This window comes from Muscardinus avellanarius (assembly GCF_963383645.1).
Source record: "Muscardinus avellanarius genome assembly, chromosome: 14".
Taxonomy (NCBI): domain Eukaryota; kingdom Metazoa; phylum Chordata; class Mammalia; order Rodentia; family Gliridae; genus Muscardinus; species Muscardinus avellanarius.
The window spans coordinates 59414066-59433173 of NC_137800.1; the positions used below are offsets into that span (position 1 = coordinate 59414066).

Genomic DNA, 19108 nt, shown 5'->3' on the forward strand with positions numbered 1-19108 from the left:
AGCTAGAAGATATATATTTTCTGATTTCAAACCATATAAAGCTACAATAATTGAAACAGTGTAGTACTATTCTAAAGGCAGATATATAAACCATTGGAGTTAAAAGCCTAGAGCTAAATTCTTCCCTATATTGTCAAGTTATTTTTGACAAGGTTTCCACGAACTTTGGTGGTGGAAATAATAATCTTTTAACTAAATATTGTTGAAACATAATAATTACATGGAAAAGAATAAAGTTGGACCCTTACCTAATCCCATATACAAATATTAACTAAATATAAATCTTAAGACTATAAACTTTTAGGAGAAAATCTGGGTCATAAAACCTCACAACAAGAAGAAATAGGTAACACACACCAGAACCAGAGAAACAAGAGTTTCCATCCAACAGACAACTAAGATTGGTTATCTGTGGAGATTCATTATTTATGTTAGTCTTTTACCTATCTCTAAATGGTATTGTTTGCCTTTATTGTTGTTAATTTTTAGGATTTCTAGTTGGAATATTAATATACCTTCAGATATAGCATTTGGAAATATTTTATCCCATTCTATTAGTAACTGTTAACTCTGTTTACATTGTCTTTGGATATACAATATATTTTTTTATTTTTTAGGGAGTTTGTATACTCTTCTGTTGCCTGTGCCATTGAAATCATATCCAAGAAATCACTGCCAATTTCAATGTTGTGAGGTTTTATTTTTCATTTTTAAACAGAGTCTCACTAAATTACTGAGGGTATTTCCAAGTTGCTGCAACTAGACTTGAACATGAGATCCTCCTGTCTGAGCCACTTATGTACTGGGATTACAGACATATGCCACCACATCGGATATGACTGGGTCCTTTATAATAGAGAAGACACACACACACACACACACACACACACACACACACACACACACACGAAGAACACTTCATAACAATTAAAGCAGAGATTGGAACTGTGTTTCTGAAATCCCAAAGAGCTCCAGGAGCCAAGAGAAGGTGAGAAGGATCAGGGCAGGACCCTCCCTAGGGATTCAGAGAGCACAGCCCTGTCCAGACCCTGACTTCAGACTGCCAGCCTTCAAACTCAGAGAGAGAAATGTATGCTGCTTCAAGCATATCGTTAATCTCTTGTTTGTAATAACTGCGGTGATCTGTAGCAACTACCCTAGAAAACTAATGCACATAGGACCTCAGACTTTGGGTATGAATGAGAAATAAGGAAGTAAGAGCATATTCATATTTTGACAAAATCTGTTTAAGATTTCATCTTTTTAACTTCTTAAATGTCTTTGGTCTTTGGCCCTGAAGAGACATTTGCTGTTGCTGAGGTATTACAGCCTCTCTGGAGAACTTTTCACTCCCGACAAGGGAAGCCATTGGGCTCCCCTCACATTCTGTTCTTGAGGCAGCTCCCCCAGGGCTCAGCTAAGGCTTCAGTTCTCAGTCACATCCTGTTCTCCATTCTCCAGCCCACAGGCCTCTCCACCCCTCAGTGGTGCATGGCCTGGAGATGGTTTCACTTTTATATGCAGACTTATACTGCTCCATCTCCCCTCTCCCACCTCCCTCAAGACCATTCATTACCTAGATTCAGTGTCAGTAAATCCTTTACGTAAATGACCATGTCACAAATATTTTCTGTAAAATGCCTATCACAATTACTCAATTCTACCACTATAGCAGAAAAGGCCACCCCAGACAGTATGTTCCAGAATGAGTATGGCAGGGCAATGTTTCAATAAACTTATATGCCCATTAAAAATTGAATTTCAGGTATTTTTGTTATGCCACCAGATTCTTTATATATAATTTTAAAATCATTTAAATCCATAAAAACTATTCTTTTTGTCTTGCAGATCACAAAACAGGCAGTAGGCCAAGTGTGCTCCTCAGGCTGTATTTTGCATGCCCTTGATGTATATCAATGGCTCTCAGCTGGGGCCAATTTGACCCCCAAGAAACATTCAGCAGTATCTAGAAATGTTCTTATTGTCACGATTAGTAGAGTGATTTTGGCATCTAATGAGGGCAGAGGTGCTGCTGAACTTCCTATGGTGTGCAGGACAGTCTCCTCCCCTCCCCAACAAATAAGTCCCCAGTGAAAACATTAATGCTACTTAGGCTGGGAACTCCATGTAGATACAAGATTCCTCAGAAGAGATGAGAATCCAGTTCTGAGGTTGCACATTTACTAAGGCCTTACTCAAGTTATCCCTCTGTAAATTCTCATCACAACTCCATCTGCAATAGCTCCTCCCTTCTCCTCAGTATCCTGTTGTAATGTAGATCTTCCTGGTGTGGTACTTATTGCAGGTGGGTGCATAAACTCCCTCCTATTTCATGGGCACCTTCAGAAGGGCATGATATATCTTATTAACCTTTATATTTGAAATACAGGGTATTTGCTGAGAAGTATGAACTATAAAAATAATAAAATCTAATCTCTAAATTAAGAGCTCTCTGAAGGCAGGTATCAGATGAAAGAACTTGACTTTCATAGAGAAGCTAGTCTATGCCTTAGGATGGTGTTTTTTGTCCTGACATGCCAGCATTGCTAGGTGGGTTAATAGCCAAAGGAAGGCCTCAGGCTCAAGGCAGCAAGTGCTACCCATGGCCAGAATACCTGGAGAGGCTGGGGCTGGTTGAGGCTCCACTGGGTGAGGAGCTGCATTCAAAGCCAACTGTGACTGCTGCTTGCAGCCACCCCCATCAGCACTGAACAGGAAACCATGAGCTTTGATTGTTAGAAGCTGCTGGATGTTACCTGAGATCAGGACAATTGATCCACTACACCGCTAATGGTATTGGTAGAACCACACAGCTTTGCTGGCATCATCCCACTTCCATCCCACACAGGGGTACTCTTTGGGCATGCAATTGCCTCTCCAGACTCTGGGTATACCTTCCCCCTCCCCCTGCTTTGTTCAGTCTCAAGGCTCATCTTTGCCTGACCCCCATAGCCTCTGCACCAACCATAGCTCCTCCTCCTAGGATATCTGGCATCAGCCAGTCCTCACTTTGGATATCAAAGCCAGGCCAACACCTTTAGTGACTTCCTCTTGGCACATGTCCAAAGATGACTCTGACATAAATAATAGCATTATACTATTATAGCTATTTTAATTATATATTACATGCTTAATTTATATCATGTAATTGCAAATTAAATTAATTATTATGATTAGGTTAAATATTTAATCATAATATACACTGCTATACATTATATAGAATTGGGAAGGCAGGTTCAGGGAAGTTAAGTCCTCAAGTTAAGAGTGGAATCCAGTTATGCCTGACTGAAAACCCACATTGTATTCACTGAGATTTCTATTAGTTATGAAGGACTTCAGAGCCCAGTTGAGATGGGCACAGGATCTTAGAGGATGGCAGGTATTTAGATCTTTAACAGGAAGAGGGAAAGAGCATCTCAGAGGTGGACTGCACAGGGAAGGCACGGCAGCCTAGGGGTACAAAAGCTGACCAAAGCCTGGAGAGCGAGTGTTGAGATGGATTCTCTCATTTCCCCTACATTTAACATAACCACAACAGCCTCAGTCTCCCTGCCCCCAAACCACCCACAGCAGGGCAGCTCTGCTGCCTCTGTGAGCATAATTGGGCCCAGGGTCCCTCCTCATGCTATCATCTTCACAAAGGATCCAGAAAAAATAAACTAGCACAGAGATTAAGAAACACATAGCCAAGAACTAGAACAGGTCTGTGTCCTAGCAGCTCTGCTGAGCATTTTAGAAATTCTAATAAATGTGCATCCATCTACAGAAGGCAATGCAAAATGCAGTGAACCCTGCAGGACACCCAGCTGATGCTTGGTCAAAATGCAGCTGGAGCAGAGCATAGTGGCACACACCTGCAATCCTAGGTTGAGAGGCTGAAACAAGAGGATTGCAAGTTCAAGGTCAAACTCCGCAACTTAACAAGGCCCTGTTTCAAAAATAAGAAAGGCTAGGGGTATACCTCAGAGGCATAATGACCTTGGGTTCAATTCTCAAGCCCTTCCCCTAACACACACACACACACACACACACACACACACACACACACACACACACGGTGCAGCTGGAGGCCAAGGAAAGGTAGTGATTCACAGGCCCCATCTGCTCCCCATCATAAAATAAAGTAGCTAGGAGTGGCCAAGGGCTGTGCCTTGATTATTCCTACCCGAAGATATCTGCAGATCAGGAGCCTGCTGTCAACAGAGATGCAGCTTAATCACCATGCCTGAGCAGGGAGTTGTTTCTCTCTGGCAGGTAGATACAGTTGGTTGGGTTTTATATGTTCTCTTTTTTTCCTTTTGTTTTCATTACAGATGCAATTTCAAGCCAAACTGGTTGATTAGGCAGAGCAGTTCCTCGGTGTGCACAGGGCAGCCACAAACCAGAGGGCGATGTCTTTTGGGAGCTGCTCCTGGGCTTGGCTGCATTCATGAAGCAAAGAGGGCGATACAACTCCATCTGAGGAGGTGAAAGGGCTGCATGTTGTAGCTCAGGAAGCCTGTGGCTTGGGTATTCTTTTCTCTTGCTTTTTGGCCCTTGCAATTACTGAATTCAGGCATAAAACCACACTTTGATCTATACCCTTAATCTGGGACCCAGATTCTCAATTTGTTTCCTATACTTGGTATTTAGCCTGTGCCTTTATGTATGGTATGGTATGTATGTATGTATGTATGTATGTATGTATGTATGTATGTATTCATTAATTCATTCATCAAGGAGGGTATAGATTGATTTCAGGGACATTCTATCTCTGAGTTACTTCTTATTTTGAAATACAGTGTCAATAAGTTGTTGAGGCTGGCCTCAAACTTGTAATCCCTCCGCCTTAATCTTTCAAGTATTGTAATTATAGGCATGTGTCACTATGCCCAGCTCCTGCTATACTAGCATAGCCTTCCCTTTCTCCTTTGTCCCAAAGCCCATGACGGCATCCAAGATCCTGCTACCACCTGCCAGACTTTCCTGAGTGCCAGTGCCCTGCCTGGTGACCTGCATATGCCCTGTATTCACTTCATAATTAGGGTTTATCCACCTATCAACTTGAAGCCTTTAAGCCTTTCCCCTCTGCCTACCCTAGTTCCCAATGACTCACCTCCCTTTAGCAGGGCGCACTGCTTGTTCTGATCCTTGTGAGCAGCAGGGCTGATACCAACCCAAGCCTGGTGATAGCATAACTTCTCAGGCCCTCCAGTTCTGCTGGGATTTGCCACTTTCCTGGCCTTTTCTGCTCAAATCAGCTTCAGAAAATAACGAATGAAAGGACATGCTGCAAAAGGGAGATGCCAGCTGGAGGATAAAGGGAGGTTCTGCAGTGTGGCATTACGAGTCTTTTCACCAACCCAGGTTACAAGCTTTGGCACTACTTACCCTCTCCAGCCCTCATTCCCTTGCTGCCTAATCAGCACTGTGATGTCTGCAACAGGAGGGATGGGTCAGCACCATGGACAGCAGGGACTAAGCCATTAAGTTAGGGCTGCACTTGAAGTGTTTTTGCTCTTTCCTTTGGAATACATTGATGATAACTAATAAATCACCTTCTGAGTTCTATGTAACAGCTCTAAGATTATTTGAATTCAGGAAAACAGTCTGGTGCCTGCCTGTCTTGAGGATGTACTTAAGTTCACAAAGAACTACTTTTGCCATGTAGTAATTTTTTTTACAGAAATAATAATTCTCCTGTTTGCTAATCGATGTGATAAAGATACAGCCTCTCCTCCTCCATTGCTACCTCCATAATTAAATCTAACAGCAGTACTCTGCTTAGGCAGGGAGAACCAATGGGCCAGTTACTCATTCGTGGAGAACAGGTAAAAATTTTCCAGTGACTATTTCTTTGAGGTATTTCTATTTTAAGAGATTTCATGAGGAATAAGTTACAAGGTGAAAAATCCAACCTTTCAGAGAACAAGAGTCAGGAGTTTCAAGCAGTGGCTGCCCATCAAATGCCAAACCACACAGCATACTCCAAACAAGCTGAGCTTGTCTCCAGCTCCCTTGTGTCCTACAACCCCCTCCCATTCCTGCATGTCACCGCCACCTCTGTGGAAACAATATTCTTTAGTTAAACTAAGTAGAAAAATATAGTGAAAAGACTCTTTGCTTTTCTCTAGGTGAAAGAAGACGTTTTCTTAAGAAAAACACTGGTGAAGACAAAAGCCAAGCATTGTTTTAGACTCTCTCCAAGTTCCAAAATACCATTTAAAAATAATTACACCCACGATTTATGCACAGTTCATTAGACAGCAAGATAAAATGCACTGCTAAATTTTAATTGCATCGAGAGAATAGACATCATGAAAAATGTCCCCAACTTCTGGGGATTATAACCCACTCTGGTAACATCTTTACCACAATATAAATCTTGTCCACATAGTCTACCCTTATTACATTATAACAATATTTCAGTTTCATGATTTGACAGACCTCTGATGAAATTCATTGAGCAATTAGAAAGTCAAGCAATTTGTTACCAGTATTTATTTAAGCTTTTACTTGTGAAAGTTAATAGGCTTGGGTCACAATCCCCTACAAAGATGACGGAAATGTCATAAAAAAAATAAATTGCCTGTAAACTACAGTGGTTGAAAAAAATACAGTTTTCCTCTAGGCCACATTCTCCCTCAGGTAAGAACAGGACAACACCCTCCTTTCTACAGACATTGGTAGGGGATCTACATAGTGTACAGTGTATACCACCCATGGTCCATGTTAATTGTAAACTGAACATAATAGACACAAAATTATATGTCATATATAACAGAGGATAGAAAACATCTTTCAGAATGTAAACAGCTTTGTGATAGATGTGAGCTGCTGAATTTTTTGATCTGAAGGAGCCAGGCAGATAGGATGAACAACCCAAATTACATTCACTGGCCTGATAACAGCAAGGGTACTTGGCCAACCATTCATCCCTTTGGGTTTTGAGTGACATCTGCCATTAGACCTGGATGCTGCCTCAGGACAGGGAATATGATTCCAGGGTAGATGCAGTGCTGGGTTTTCAAGTGCCCCGGGACTCTCATTCACACACATACCTGTGGTCTTCAATGGCGTTTTCTCTCCTAGCAAGAGTTTTAATCTTTTGGCATGGATTTTGCCTTGATAATGGGAGTCGGCTACCACTGCTGAGGTGAAAGACATGTTACAGAGTGTGCAGCACTTATTCTTATCCACCATATTAGCATCACTTCCCTGCATGGAGAGAAAGAGAAAAAGGAAAAAAGAGAAAGAGAGAGAGAAAGAAAGAGAGAGAGACAGACAGAGAGAAAGAGAAAAACAATGTCAGAGAGAACCCCAGGACCCATGATTTTTGTTTCCCTATTCCATTCTTCATCAAATGAGACTTATCAAAAACTAAAACATGAGAAAAAATTCCAATTTTTATCTGCAGTCTCTCCTATTCTTCATAATAATCAAACACCAAAACTTAGAGACGATTTCAACATACATTTACTTAGTAGCTACTACTGCTGGGATTACATGAATACTTTGCAGATATGACTTTCCCCCACCTCTTAAAAAAAAAAGAGCCCATCATTAGGGAAGAGCCCATTGAGCCTGGCACAATGAGGAGAAGCAGTCTGTAATTGCACCCATCATACTCATTAAAGTAAGTAAAATATCAGAGTTCACACAGCCTGAATTATTTAGTAGAAATTATCATTTGGCATTCAGCTCTGCTTTTCCACATTTTAGCCTCACCAGGATCCATGGCTGTGATGTTCAAGATTTTTTTTTTGAAGATTTCTCTCAGCACTTGAACATTTTTCATAATTAACACGAGTATATATCAGAAAGCGATGAGGATGACCATGCTGGCTAAATTTTCTGGGGAGAGTTATGTAACTTTTCTTTTTCTTCAGGAAAGGCAATTTCTTAAAGACTGCAGAAAATGCTTAAATTCAGCTTGGTTTTCCTTCCTTTGTAAGACTTAATGAAAATGAATCGAGACTCAGAAAAAAAAAATAAACCATTTGTCAGACCATGTGACCTGGCTATTGTGTGCACAGGTCATCAATTACCTACACTTATGCAAGGGGAAGATTAATCCCCTCCCCTCCTGCCTAGTTGGAAATTGAGGGTAAAGCGGACTCTTAGATAAGGAGTTAATCTATTCCTTAATGGAACCGCAGAAGCAAAGCAGCTCAGTGTTAAAGAGCAGCTTCTGGTGAGTATATGGCCCCACAATAGCCCCTTCTCCCATCCTCATGAGGCCTAGAGAATGTAATTTGAAATTGCATGGGGAGGGGCAGCGGATGGGGACAGAATCCAGAAAGAGAATTACATACGTTTTACATAATAAGATGTCCAGACTGCCTGAGAGAGTGTTGCCTTGCAAATTATGTGGTAGTTAGAAAACTAACACCTTCCTCCTTAAGGCATTAGTGTGTAATATCTCTGATAATTAGCTTTTGGTCCCTGAGTAGAGAGGTGTGTGTGTGTGTGTGTGTGTGTGTGTGTGTGTGTGTGTGTGTGTGTGTTGGGGTGGTGGAGGGGTTTTCCAGGAGGCCTGAATGGGGCAGGAGGAGAAAGAGATAAAAATATGTTAGGGAGGTGCAGGGTTCAGGGAGAGGAGGTGGACCCCTTGGAGAGAGGGTGGACTTTCCTAAGAGGTCTGCTCTGGGTGGGGAACCTGGCCTGCACTGAGGCTGTGCCACGGAAATATACTGTCGGAGTGGTTAAAGATGCTTCGAGTTTTTTCCTCTGCTTTTGTTTGTTTTGTTTGTACCAAATCTAGTACTTCCCACTATACAGCAAAGGATAAGTGTGTGTGTGTGTGTGTGTGTGTGTGTGTGTGTGTGTGTGTGTGTGTGTGTGTACTGGGATTGAATCCAGGGGCATTCTACCTTTGACCTAAAGCCCCAGCCTGATTTTATTCTTTATTTTGAGAAAGGGTCTCACTAAGTTGCGAAGGGCCTCACAAGCTGCTGAGGCTGGCTGCGAGCCTGTGATCCTCCTGTCTCAGCCTCCCGAGTACTGGGATACAAGTGTGCACCACCACACCTGGCTAGCAAAGGATAATTATTAGTACTACTTTTATTTTCTTAAAGGAAGATGGTCAGCATGAATGTGGTTCCTTGAAATAATCTAATTTTCACCTACTTAGACATGTAGACTTTTTTTTGAGAGGGACATTACACCTGTGAGCTATTTTATTTTATTTTGAAACAGGGTCTCACCTAGTTGCCAAGGCTAGTCTCAACCCTGTGATCCTCCTGTCTCCGCCTCCCAATTACTAGAATTACAGGTATATGTAACCACACCTGGCTTAGAACCTACCATCTCTTTAAGGGCTTCCATTGAAAGTTCCAGTGGAACCCAGCCTTCCTCCCTGAGGCCTTTATCAGGTAGAATTTTTTTTTTTTAATCCAGGCTGGAAGTCCAGGCACAGGGGCTGGAAACGTATATGAACTATATTCAGAACTAGTCAGCAGGGTAAAGGACTGCTCCTAGTCTGGATAATGATCAAAGCAGTCATACTATATTCACTCATTCCATGCATTTTTAGAGACCTACTAAGTGTGTCTGATGTTGTGCTAGATGCATGCTACTCTACTCAGTTGCTATCAGAGGCTGGCACCAGAAGAACTGAAGAAGGCAGCCAGAAAATAAGGAAGAATGTAGTAGATTCAAGGCCAACATGTAGTAACTTAGGGAGGTCCTGTTTCAAAATAAAATATAAAAAGGCTGAAAGTATAGCACAGAGGTAAAATACCTTTGGGTGCCACACACATAAGCATATAATAAGCAAGAAAAATATAGTCTCTTTTCGGATCTTCCTGATAAAATAAGGTACAGAGGGTGGCAGTGTGAACCAAGTCCGCCAGCGTGGTCTCCGCCATTGTGGGTGGGCTTGCCCCCATCACCTCTCCCTGTCCGCTCCACCTCCCGACACAGTCTGTATTCAGAGTGAATTTTCACTATTTTTGAGATGGAACTTTTGACTTCTCTTGCCTTGTGGAAGTGAGATCCCGCCTCTGGGTCCTCTGGGGGACCTATATATCCTTCCTTACAGTAGAACAAACACTTTAGTGTTTATTACATTTGTATGTTTTAATATTTGTTTTCCTCATGAGACTACACAACTCCTTTTAAGTCAAGAAATTGTGTCTTTGATAGTAAGAACCCAGTGCCTAGCACATACATGGGGTGGGGGGAGGGTTCAGTGTCCACTGAGTTGATGGAGCAGAGGGTCAGCTTGTGAGGCTAATAATCTAATCTGAATTACATAAAAATCAAAAGACTTTTGAAACTAAATATAGATGAACCATATGACCCAGTTTTACTGATCTTCAATATCTTTCCAAAAGAATGAAAACTATAGTGATACACGCATGAGCATGTTTATTGCAGCACAATTCATAATAGCCAAATTATGAAACTGACTCAGGTATCTAACAACAGATAAATGAATAAAGAAAATGTAGTATATACATATGATGGAACTCTACTCAGCCATAAAGAACAACAAAGTTATATCATTTGCAAGAAAATGGATGGAACTAGAGAATATTATGCTGAGATCAGTCAGTCTCAGAAAGTTAGGGATAGTAAGTTTTCCCTCATATATGGAAGCTAGAGAAAAAACAGGAAAGAGAAGAGATTAAATAATCCACAGAGAGACCCATAGAGTAGTTGAAGGGAGTTAGGAGAGGAAATTAGGGAAGGGAAGAGGGAGGATTGAGGAAGAAAACTGTTTAAATAGCATCATGGCAGTATGTGAAGACATTACTACCACTCTCACTAACATATGTGGGGAGAGATATAGGGAAGCAGAGTGGGATGTGGAGGGAAATACACAAAAATCTGTGTGCATGTAGGTTTCTTATCTCACTGAACCTCACTGTGATGTATAATTATGATATACTAATAAAATAATTTTAACATAAGTAATATTTTTTAAAAATCAAAAGAAGAGACAGGTAAATGCAAAAAGATCTAGTTTTTTCAACCATTTAGAAGATGGCCAGGAACAGAACCAGAGCTGTCAACAATCTGTTCAGTAGCCTGAACATCCCAGCCGGGGAACATACCCTTAATACTTGGGTTAGTCTCATGACAGTAACTTAGATCTCTATTCCTAGAGTTCGGCTCTTCTGGAAATCTCATTCACTTCTCATAGAGAAGAATTGGAAACCAAGAGAAGACCCAATTGTTATGTAATAAAATATCATGATATATAGTTGTGCCATCATTGTAGAAGTGGGACTAAGAAAGTATAGACACCTGACAAAAGAGGGGTCATGATGTGATGAGAAGTCAGACAGCCTTTGAGGCCAGCAGCACATGCTTTATGGAATCTTTGACCAAGGGGCCAGTGTAGCTCACGGGGTACAAATGTTGTAAGTATCACCAACTCAGAGTTCTCTAATCACTCTGAGGGAGACACATTTACCTAGAAAGAATCTTGGTATCAAGCATATGCCTGCAGGGTGCCAAAATTTAATTGTGAATTCTTAGAATGTAATGGCTCCTCAAAACTACATCTCACATCATCTTATTTAGAGTCTACCACTGCACCCAGAGCAAGGTTGATATATGGCGCTGAGAAGAAGTGCCATAAATTTTGATGAACTGACCTCACTGAACACATTAAAATTTCTGGCTTAAAGAAGGAGAATGACCCCAAGCTATCATGTAAATGAAGAGAAAACCCAAGATTCTCTTAAAATAAGTTTTGAACTGGAGGCAAAAATTTTAAATGCAATGTCCACATTGCCAAAAGAAAGAAAAAAGAGTTTGTAGAGTGTCTTAAGGCTTCTTAGAGCATTTTGCAATGCTAAGAAGTTTTCATAGAATTCAATCAGGATAGAAAATTCTAGCTGACTCTAGCAAACTGAAAATACAGTCTTGAAAAGCCTTTTTTTTCCTCTTCTCTCTCTTTTTAATTTTTATTTATGTATGTATTTATATATTTTGGTACTAAGTATTAAACCTCCAATACCTTGGGGTGTTCTACTCTAAGTTACACCCCAGCCTATTTTATTTTTTATTTGTAAACAAGGTCTCACTAAGTTCCTAATGGTCTCGCTAAGTTGCTGAGGATGGCCTCGAACTTGTGATCCTCCTGTCTTAGCCCCCAAGTACCCATATGTTGATGGGTACCTAGGCTGGCTTCATAATTTGGCTATTGTAAATTGTGCTGCTATGAACATATGGAATTTCATTCAGCCACAAAGAACAAAATCTTGCCTTTAGAAGAAAATGGGTGGAACTCAACAATATCATACTAATGAGTGCAGCTAGTCTAAAAAAATAAGCAGATGTATGTTTTCTTTTATATGTAGAAGCCAGAGAGATATTCTGAAATAAGGGAAACATCAAATATATGAGCAGAGACTCCAGGAAAATGACTGAGTGGGATCATGGAATGGAGATGAAGTTATAAAGAGTGTAACAGTAGAAACCATGCTGCGAATGTACACAAATTACTAATTCCAATATCCAGGACATGTTTGGGAAGGGGAGAAAGGGGAGGGTGGGGAAGGGTCTAGTAAGGAGGGCACCAAGAGCTATGTATACGCATATATCTGACACTCTCTATTGCAATATAATGTAAAGTTACAATGCACCAAATAAGAAAAAACAAAAACAGTGGAATCAGAAGCCATGCAACAAAGACTCAAAAGTTCTGGAAAAAAATCCATGAATCTTAGGTCCAGAAAAATATCTGCCAAAAATTAAGGTGAAAATAAAATAAAGACATCTCCACATTAACAAAAAGTGATAGAACTTTTATAAGGTGGAAAGATCCACCTTTGAGAAAGTCTAAAGAAAAGTTTTTAGGCTGAGAGTAAGTTACAGCAGCTAATAATTCAAATTCTGATACAGAGAGAAAGAAAAAAGACAGACAGACACACACACACAGACAGAGACATAAAAACAAAAACAAAAACCACTCGTAAAGGTAATCATATAATTTAAAAGATAGTATAAATTAATATTTCTCATTTATTTTTTAAAATTATGTATATAAATTCATGTGTATATAACTGAATTGGACTCTCATTGTATTCAATAATAGCCCCATGTTGCAAGAGAGGCAATGCTGGCAATTTGGAAATGATGAAGAGCACTACAAAGGTAAAAGACAATAAGATTTTCAGAGAGAGACCACCTTCACATAACTTGTATTAGTACATTGTTATAATTGATCTATTTTGTGTTGTTAATCTCTTACTGTTCCTAATTCATAAATAAAACACTAATTATGTATGTACAGAAAAACATTATATATAAGGTTAGTACCACTGTGGTTTCAAACACCCATCACAGTTCTCAAAATGTATCTCCCATGGATAAGGGACATGACAGTAAATATACATAAGGAGGTTTGACATTGACCGGGTGTGGCAGTACACATCTGTAATCCCAATGATTGGGAGCCTAAGGAGGTTTGTAGATTTGAGGCCAGTCTTGGCAACATGGCAAGGCCCTCATCAATGTAGCAATATCCTGTTTCAAAAAAGAAAGGGCTGAGTGTTCCTGGGAGGTAGAATTTCCTTTGGTTCAGTGAAGAGGAGAAGGAGGAGGACGAAAAGGAGGAGGACGAGAAGGAGGAAGAGTGTTGTTGTTGCTTGACATCACTAGCCATCAGGACACTGCAAATCAAACCACAAATATCTACCACTTTACAATCTCTAGGAGGGAAGAATCAAAAAGACGAATACTAAGAAGTGCTGGCAAGGATGTAGCAATGTATTTGTTTAACAGCACAGAAGAGTGTAAAATGGTACAGTTACTTCCACAACACCATCTGGCAATTTCTCAACAGTTCAAACATAGTTACATTGGGCCCAGAAACTCCATCCCTAGGTAGAGTCAGTCCTCATTATTTCCAGATTTGTACTTATGAATCATGCACACTTAATAAGCAGCAAAAACTCTGAGTGGCATGCACATTTGGACTAAGACCAAAAGACAAAACTGTCTCCTTCCTTGGCCCTCAAAATACAGTGATCCCTTTGTGATCTATTTAGTCCATGGTTTTGCAATTTTGTGCTTTTTGTTGGGGATTCCACTGCCTGAAATAACCACCAAGGATAATGCTGAAGTTTTGCCTAGACATCTCAAGCATAAGATGTTGGGATAGTCCTTACAGAAAAAATAAGTATGTTAGATAAGCTCCACCAAGTTTTAGCATAGTGATGTTGGCAATGAGTTCAACATTAGTTAGTCATCAATACTGTACATCCAAAGCAAGAAAGAGAAATCTCACAGTTTTATATGTAAAAACACTAGAGAAAATGCTAACATAAATTTCATACTGTGTAATGAAGCTATGTAGAGATGGAAAACTGGCTCAACTGATATAGTAGACAACACTGCCGTGGGCTACAACCAGAAATACCTCCATTCACTTACTCAGGCACAGAAAATATTAAACCCTCTTCATGTAGTATTTTTTTTTTTGGTGGTACTGGGGTTCCTGCAAACCCTTCTACCTCCAGGCTATGCTCCCAGACCCATTTTTTACTTTTAAAATTTAAAAACAGGGTCTCTTAAGCCAGCGCGGCTGGCTTGGAACCTGCACGATCCTTCTGTCTCCACCTCCCAAGCGTGAGGATTATAAGCGTGCGCCACCACACCCGGCTTCATGTAGTATTTTATTGTAGAAAATACTACATATAATCAATTGATTATTAATGCAAAATATATATTAAATTAGGTGTCTTTAAAAAGAAACATACATAAAACAAAATTATATACTGACCAGTTGACCAGTACTTATGAAGGGCCTGAAGGGACCTCTGTGTTTTATCTATAAGTGGTGGTTAAGTATTTGCTAATTCAGAGTTGGTGGTGACTTTACAGACCATAACTTCTGTGAAAATGAGAAGCAAATGTATATTTCAAATACATGCAAATATTCAAGAGGACAAATATAGGTCAACATTAAAGTTTATGCATGGATTTTCATGGCAATGTAATTAATAAGATCCCAGTGTGGAGATATCACAAAGACCCACCAATTGGAGAATGAGTAAATAAAATATGGTCTTTCAATACAATGGCATATTATTAACAATAAAAAGAGTAAAATCCTGATATATGCTACGTGAGTGAACACAGGTGAAACTTGAAAACATTATGCTGAATGAAAAAAGAAATCACAAAAGACCACATATTGTAGGATTCCCCTTAAGTGAAATTTTCAGAATGTGAAAATTTGTGAAGAAAAGGAATAAGTTTGCAATTGTCTAGGATTGAGGAGGTGGGCGTCACACAGGGCAGATGAGGGGAGCTGAGGAGAGACCGGCAGTGGGTACAGAGTTTCTAAAGCTTAGTATGGCTCTGAAAGTTGCACAGCTCTATGATTGTATTTCAAAATCATGAATTGAGTACTTTAAATAGGTAAGTGTGTGGCATATGAATTGCATCTCAATAAATCTGTTGCTGAAAAATAAGTCTAAGATATTCATTTAAATGATCACAAAAGCCCAAAGAACACTGAAATTTGAAGCAGAAGATGGCTTTTCTTTTCTCATTCAGAAAGTATGGTGAGAATTGTTGTGTTCATATGGGCTCCATTAATGTGTATGGAATTTCTCTCAGTACCAGCTAGGAATCTTTGGATTCTTATTACTGTGTTCATTTTGGCTGAAGACTTTCTCTGGCTGTAATGGACTTTCAGCTGCTCCTAAACTATACCTGTAGGCAACAGCCATCTAACATCCTCTGCTACAGCCAGAAATAACCGTGCCTCTCAGTCCATGCCCGGCAGAATGATGAAATATCCAATAAATGCAACTATTTACAGTGTTGGGCATGATGTCGATTGAAATCTGGTGAATAACTTTGGAGAGAGCAAGAACAAATGTCTGCTCCTTCTCTCCCATTTTACTGAGACAAAAGACCCTGGAGTCCCACCTCCTCAGCACCTTGACCAACTTGTCCGCCAGGTTCTTTTCCATGCATCCTGTTCTGTCTCACAGATGTAATATCATTGTCTGCAAACTTCATCCACATCTTCCTCGTTGATCTCTTCCAGTCCTTAACATCATCACCATAGATTTAGATTTGTTCTCTTCATTGCTTTACTGGCCTCTCAGTCCTTTTTTGGATTGTCTCTCCAAAAGCATTTTCAAAGCAGTAATTTTACGAGAACTTTAGAGATTACTTCCCTACACCTCCAGTGGCTACCCCAGGCCTAAGAGAGATTCAATAAAGAGGAGATAAGCACTACTTCAGACTAGGTCACCTAAGTCTGTTTTCCATAAAAAGAAAACTTCTCCTTTCCTTTCTTACCAACAGTTTTATTTTGTCTCAGGAAAAAGCCAATTGGCATACAGTTCATGCCCCATACTGAAATGGATGTAGTGGCAATAGCATGGCATCGTGTGCATTTAAGAAGGCTGTGTCCTGCTGGCTGGGAGGGTGGGTGTGTTCAGCTGTCCCATGGAGAAGCTCAGCGCCTGCATCTGCAGAGTCAACATTAGAGTTGACATGAAGCTTTGTGTTCCACTGCTAGTTAGAGATCCATGCCCCCAGCACTTGGATAGAAACCACCTACTCAGTGGATGAAAACCCTCAATTTCCACAGCATTGGTGAAAATGGTCATTTTGATAATAAAGGAGAGAGAGACTGAGGACTTCTACTCAGGAGGTGTGCACAGTTCTCTGTGCCTTTGATATTTGGAAGGCATTCGTTTGTTTTTTCAGCCACTAAAAAGATACTTAAACAGATGGTCACAGTAGTTATAAGACCCCAAAAGGGAGAAATTATCCAGAGTTCCTGAGAGAGGACAGATACATCCACTAGATAGGCCTCACTAACCAAGAGAATCTACCGGCAAAAAATACAGAGAATGAGGAGATGCGCCAGAGAACACAAAGAGAGCACAGAGCCAGGAGGGACGCGAGGAAGACAAATGGCTAAAAGCTCTGAGAATTTCCAAAGTGCCAAGTGAAAAGCTGTGTTTCCTGTTTGAGACATGACTCTAAGAGTGAGGCGGTGACAAAAGTGGAATGCTAGCTAAAAGACACTCAGCCTCCAGCACCCTTCCCATCTTCTGAGAGTCCCGGGTGCCTAACACATGGGTAGATGCCTTCCACTCTAGATCACAATGCCCAGCATAACCTCCAGTACCCTCCTTTCTATTTCCTCTGTCCTCTAAATTCAATACAGCAGCAAATTCTCTCACCTCGCCTTCCAACTTACAGCCCCAAACTGTCCCCCCTCACTCTCTCTCTCCAGACTCTTTTCTATTCTTCCCTTCATCACTGGTGCGAGTTGATGCCCCTCTCTACATAACACATCTCTTTACTTTCTTCATAGCACTTACTTCACATTCTAAAATTATATGGAAACAGAGGATATATAGTAAAGCAGTTACCTAGCATGTGCCTCACAAAAACCATAAATGAACACATTAAATTATATGGTTTAGATATTTACATTTTTTTTTATTCTATGGGGGGGTACTAAGAATTGGACCCAGGGTCATTCTACTTCTGAGGTACATTCCCATTTCTATTTTATTTTTGTTTTGAAACAGGTTCTTGCTGGGTTTCTGCCAGTCTTGCTGATTTCCTGAGGCTCGTCTTGAACCCGTGATCCTCCTGTCTCAGCTTCCTAAGTACTGGGATTGCAGGAATGGATCAACATTTACATCTGATTATCTATCTCCTACTACTAAAATATTCAATTTTGAGTGTCTAGCACCTAGAACTATGCCATTGAAATATAGTGCAAGCTATGCCAGGCATGGTGGCGTACACTTGTAATCCCCGCTCTTGGGAGGCTGAGACAGGAGGATCGCACAGGTTCGAATCCAGCCTCAGCTACTTACTGAGGCTCTCAGCAACTTACTGAGATCCTGTTTCCAAATAAAATATAAAATAGGTCTGGGAGTATAGCCCAGTGGTAGAAAGCCTCTGGGTTCTATCCCCAGTACCAGAAGGAAATCAAAGGAATCCAAATAGGAAGAAGGGAGCTAAAACTATCCTTATTTGCAGATGATATGATTCTTTATCTAGAAGATCCAATGAACTCAACCAAAAGTCTTTTGGAGCTGATTAACCAGTTCAGCAAAGTTGCAGGATACAAAATCAACCTAAAGAAATCAGTTGCTTTTCTTTATGCCAACAATGAATCCACAACGAAAGAAATAAAGAAAATTATTCCATTTACTATAACCTCTAAACCAATAAAATACCTAGGAATAAACCTAACCAAAGATGTAAAAGACCTCTAAAGAGAAAACTACGAAACATTAAAGAAAGAAATTGAAGAAGACCTTGGAAGATGGAAAGATATCCCTTGCTCATGGATAGGCAGAATTAATATAATCAAAATGGCCATTCTGCCAAAAGTGATCTATAGATTCAATGCAATCCCCATTAAAATACCAACAACATTTCTCATAGACCTGGAAAAATCAGTTATGAATTTTGTATGGAGGAAGAAAAGACCCAGAATAGCCAAAGCAATTCTCAGCAACAAGAACCAGGCAGGAGGCATCACAATCCCGGACTTCAAATTATACTATAGAGCAATAATAGTAAAAACAGCATGTTATTGGCACAACAATAGGCAGACTGACCAGTGGAACAGAATAGAAGATACAGAAACAAACCCACACATCTATAGTCAACTGATCTTTGACAAAGGGGCCAAACTCATATGCTGGAGAAAAGACAGCCTTTTCAACAAATGGTGCTGGGAGATCTGGCTATGCATTTGTAGAAAGTTGTATCTGAATCCTTACTTCTCACCATGCACAGGAATCAACTCGAGATGGATCAAAGACTTAGAAATTAGACCAGAGACTGTGAAGTTATTAGAGAAAAGCATAGGATCTACACTCCAACATATAAGCACCGGGAGTAATTTTCTCAATAAGACTTCCAAAGCGCAGGAAATTAAAGCAAGAAGATCCACCATTTGATCCAGCTATACCACTCCTGGGTATCTTTCCAAAGGGGTTGAAATCAGAGGACTACATTAACATATGCATACCCATGTTCATAGCAGCACAGCTTGTAAAAGCCAAAATATGGAACCAACCTAGATCTCCATCAGCAGATGAATGAATTGCAAAATTATGGGAAATACACACAATGGAATTCTATTCAGCCATAAAGAAGAACAAAATCATAT

The 19108-nt window shown here is 40.2% G+C and overlaps 1 protein-coding gene across 1 annotated transcript in view; it reads right to left on the bottom strand.

Moving 5' to 3' along the window:
* ZMAT4 (zinc finger matrin-type 4) overlaps positions 1 to 19108 on the bottom strand; it is a gene marked incomplete at both ends in the record, with an annotated part of 291890 nt that overhangs the window by 126894 nt on the left and 145888 nt on the right. Inside the window, one exon of the mRNA XM_080709698.1 lies at positions 7041 to 7197. Coding sequence (XP_080565824.1) covers positions 7041 to 7197 — 157 coding nt within the window. The remainder of the gene's footprint in view (positions 1 to 7040; positions 7198 to 19108) is intronic.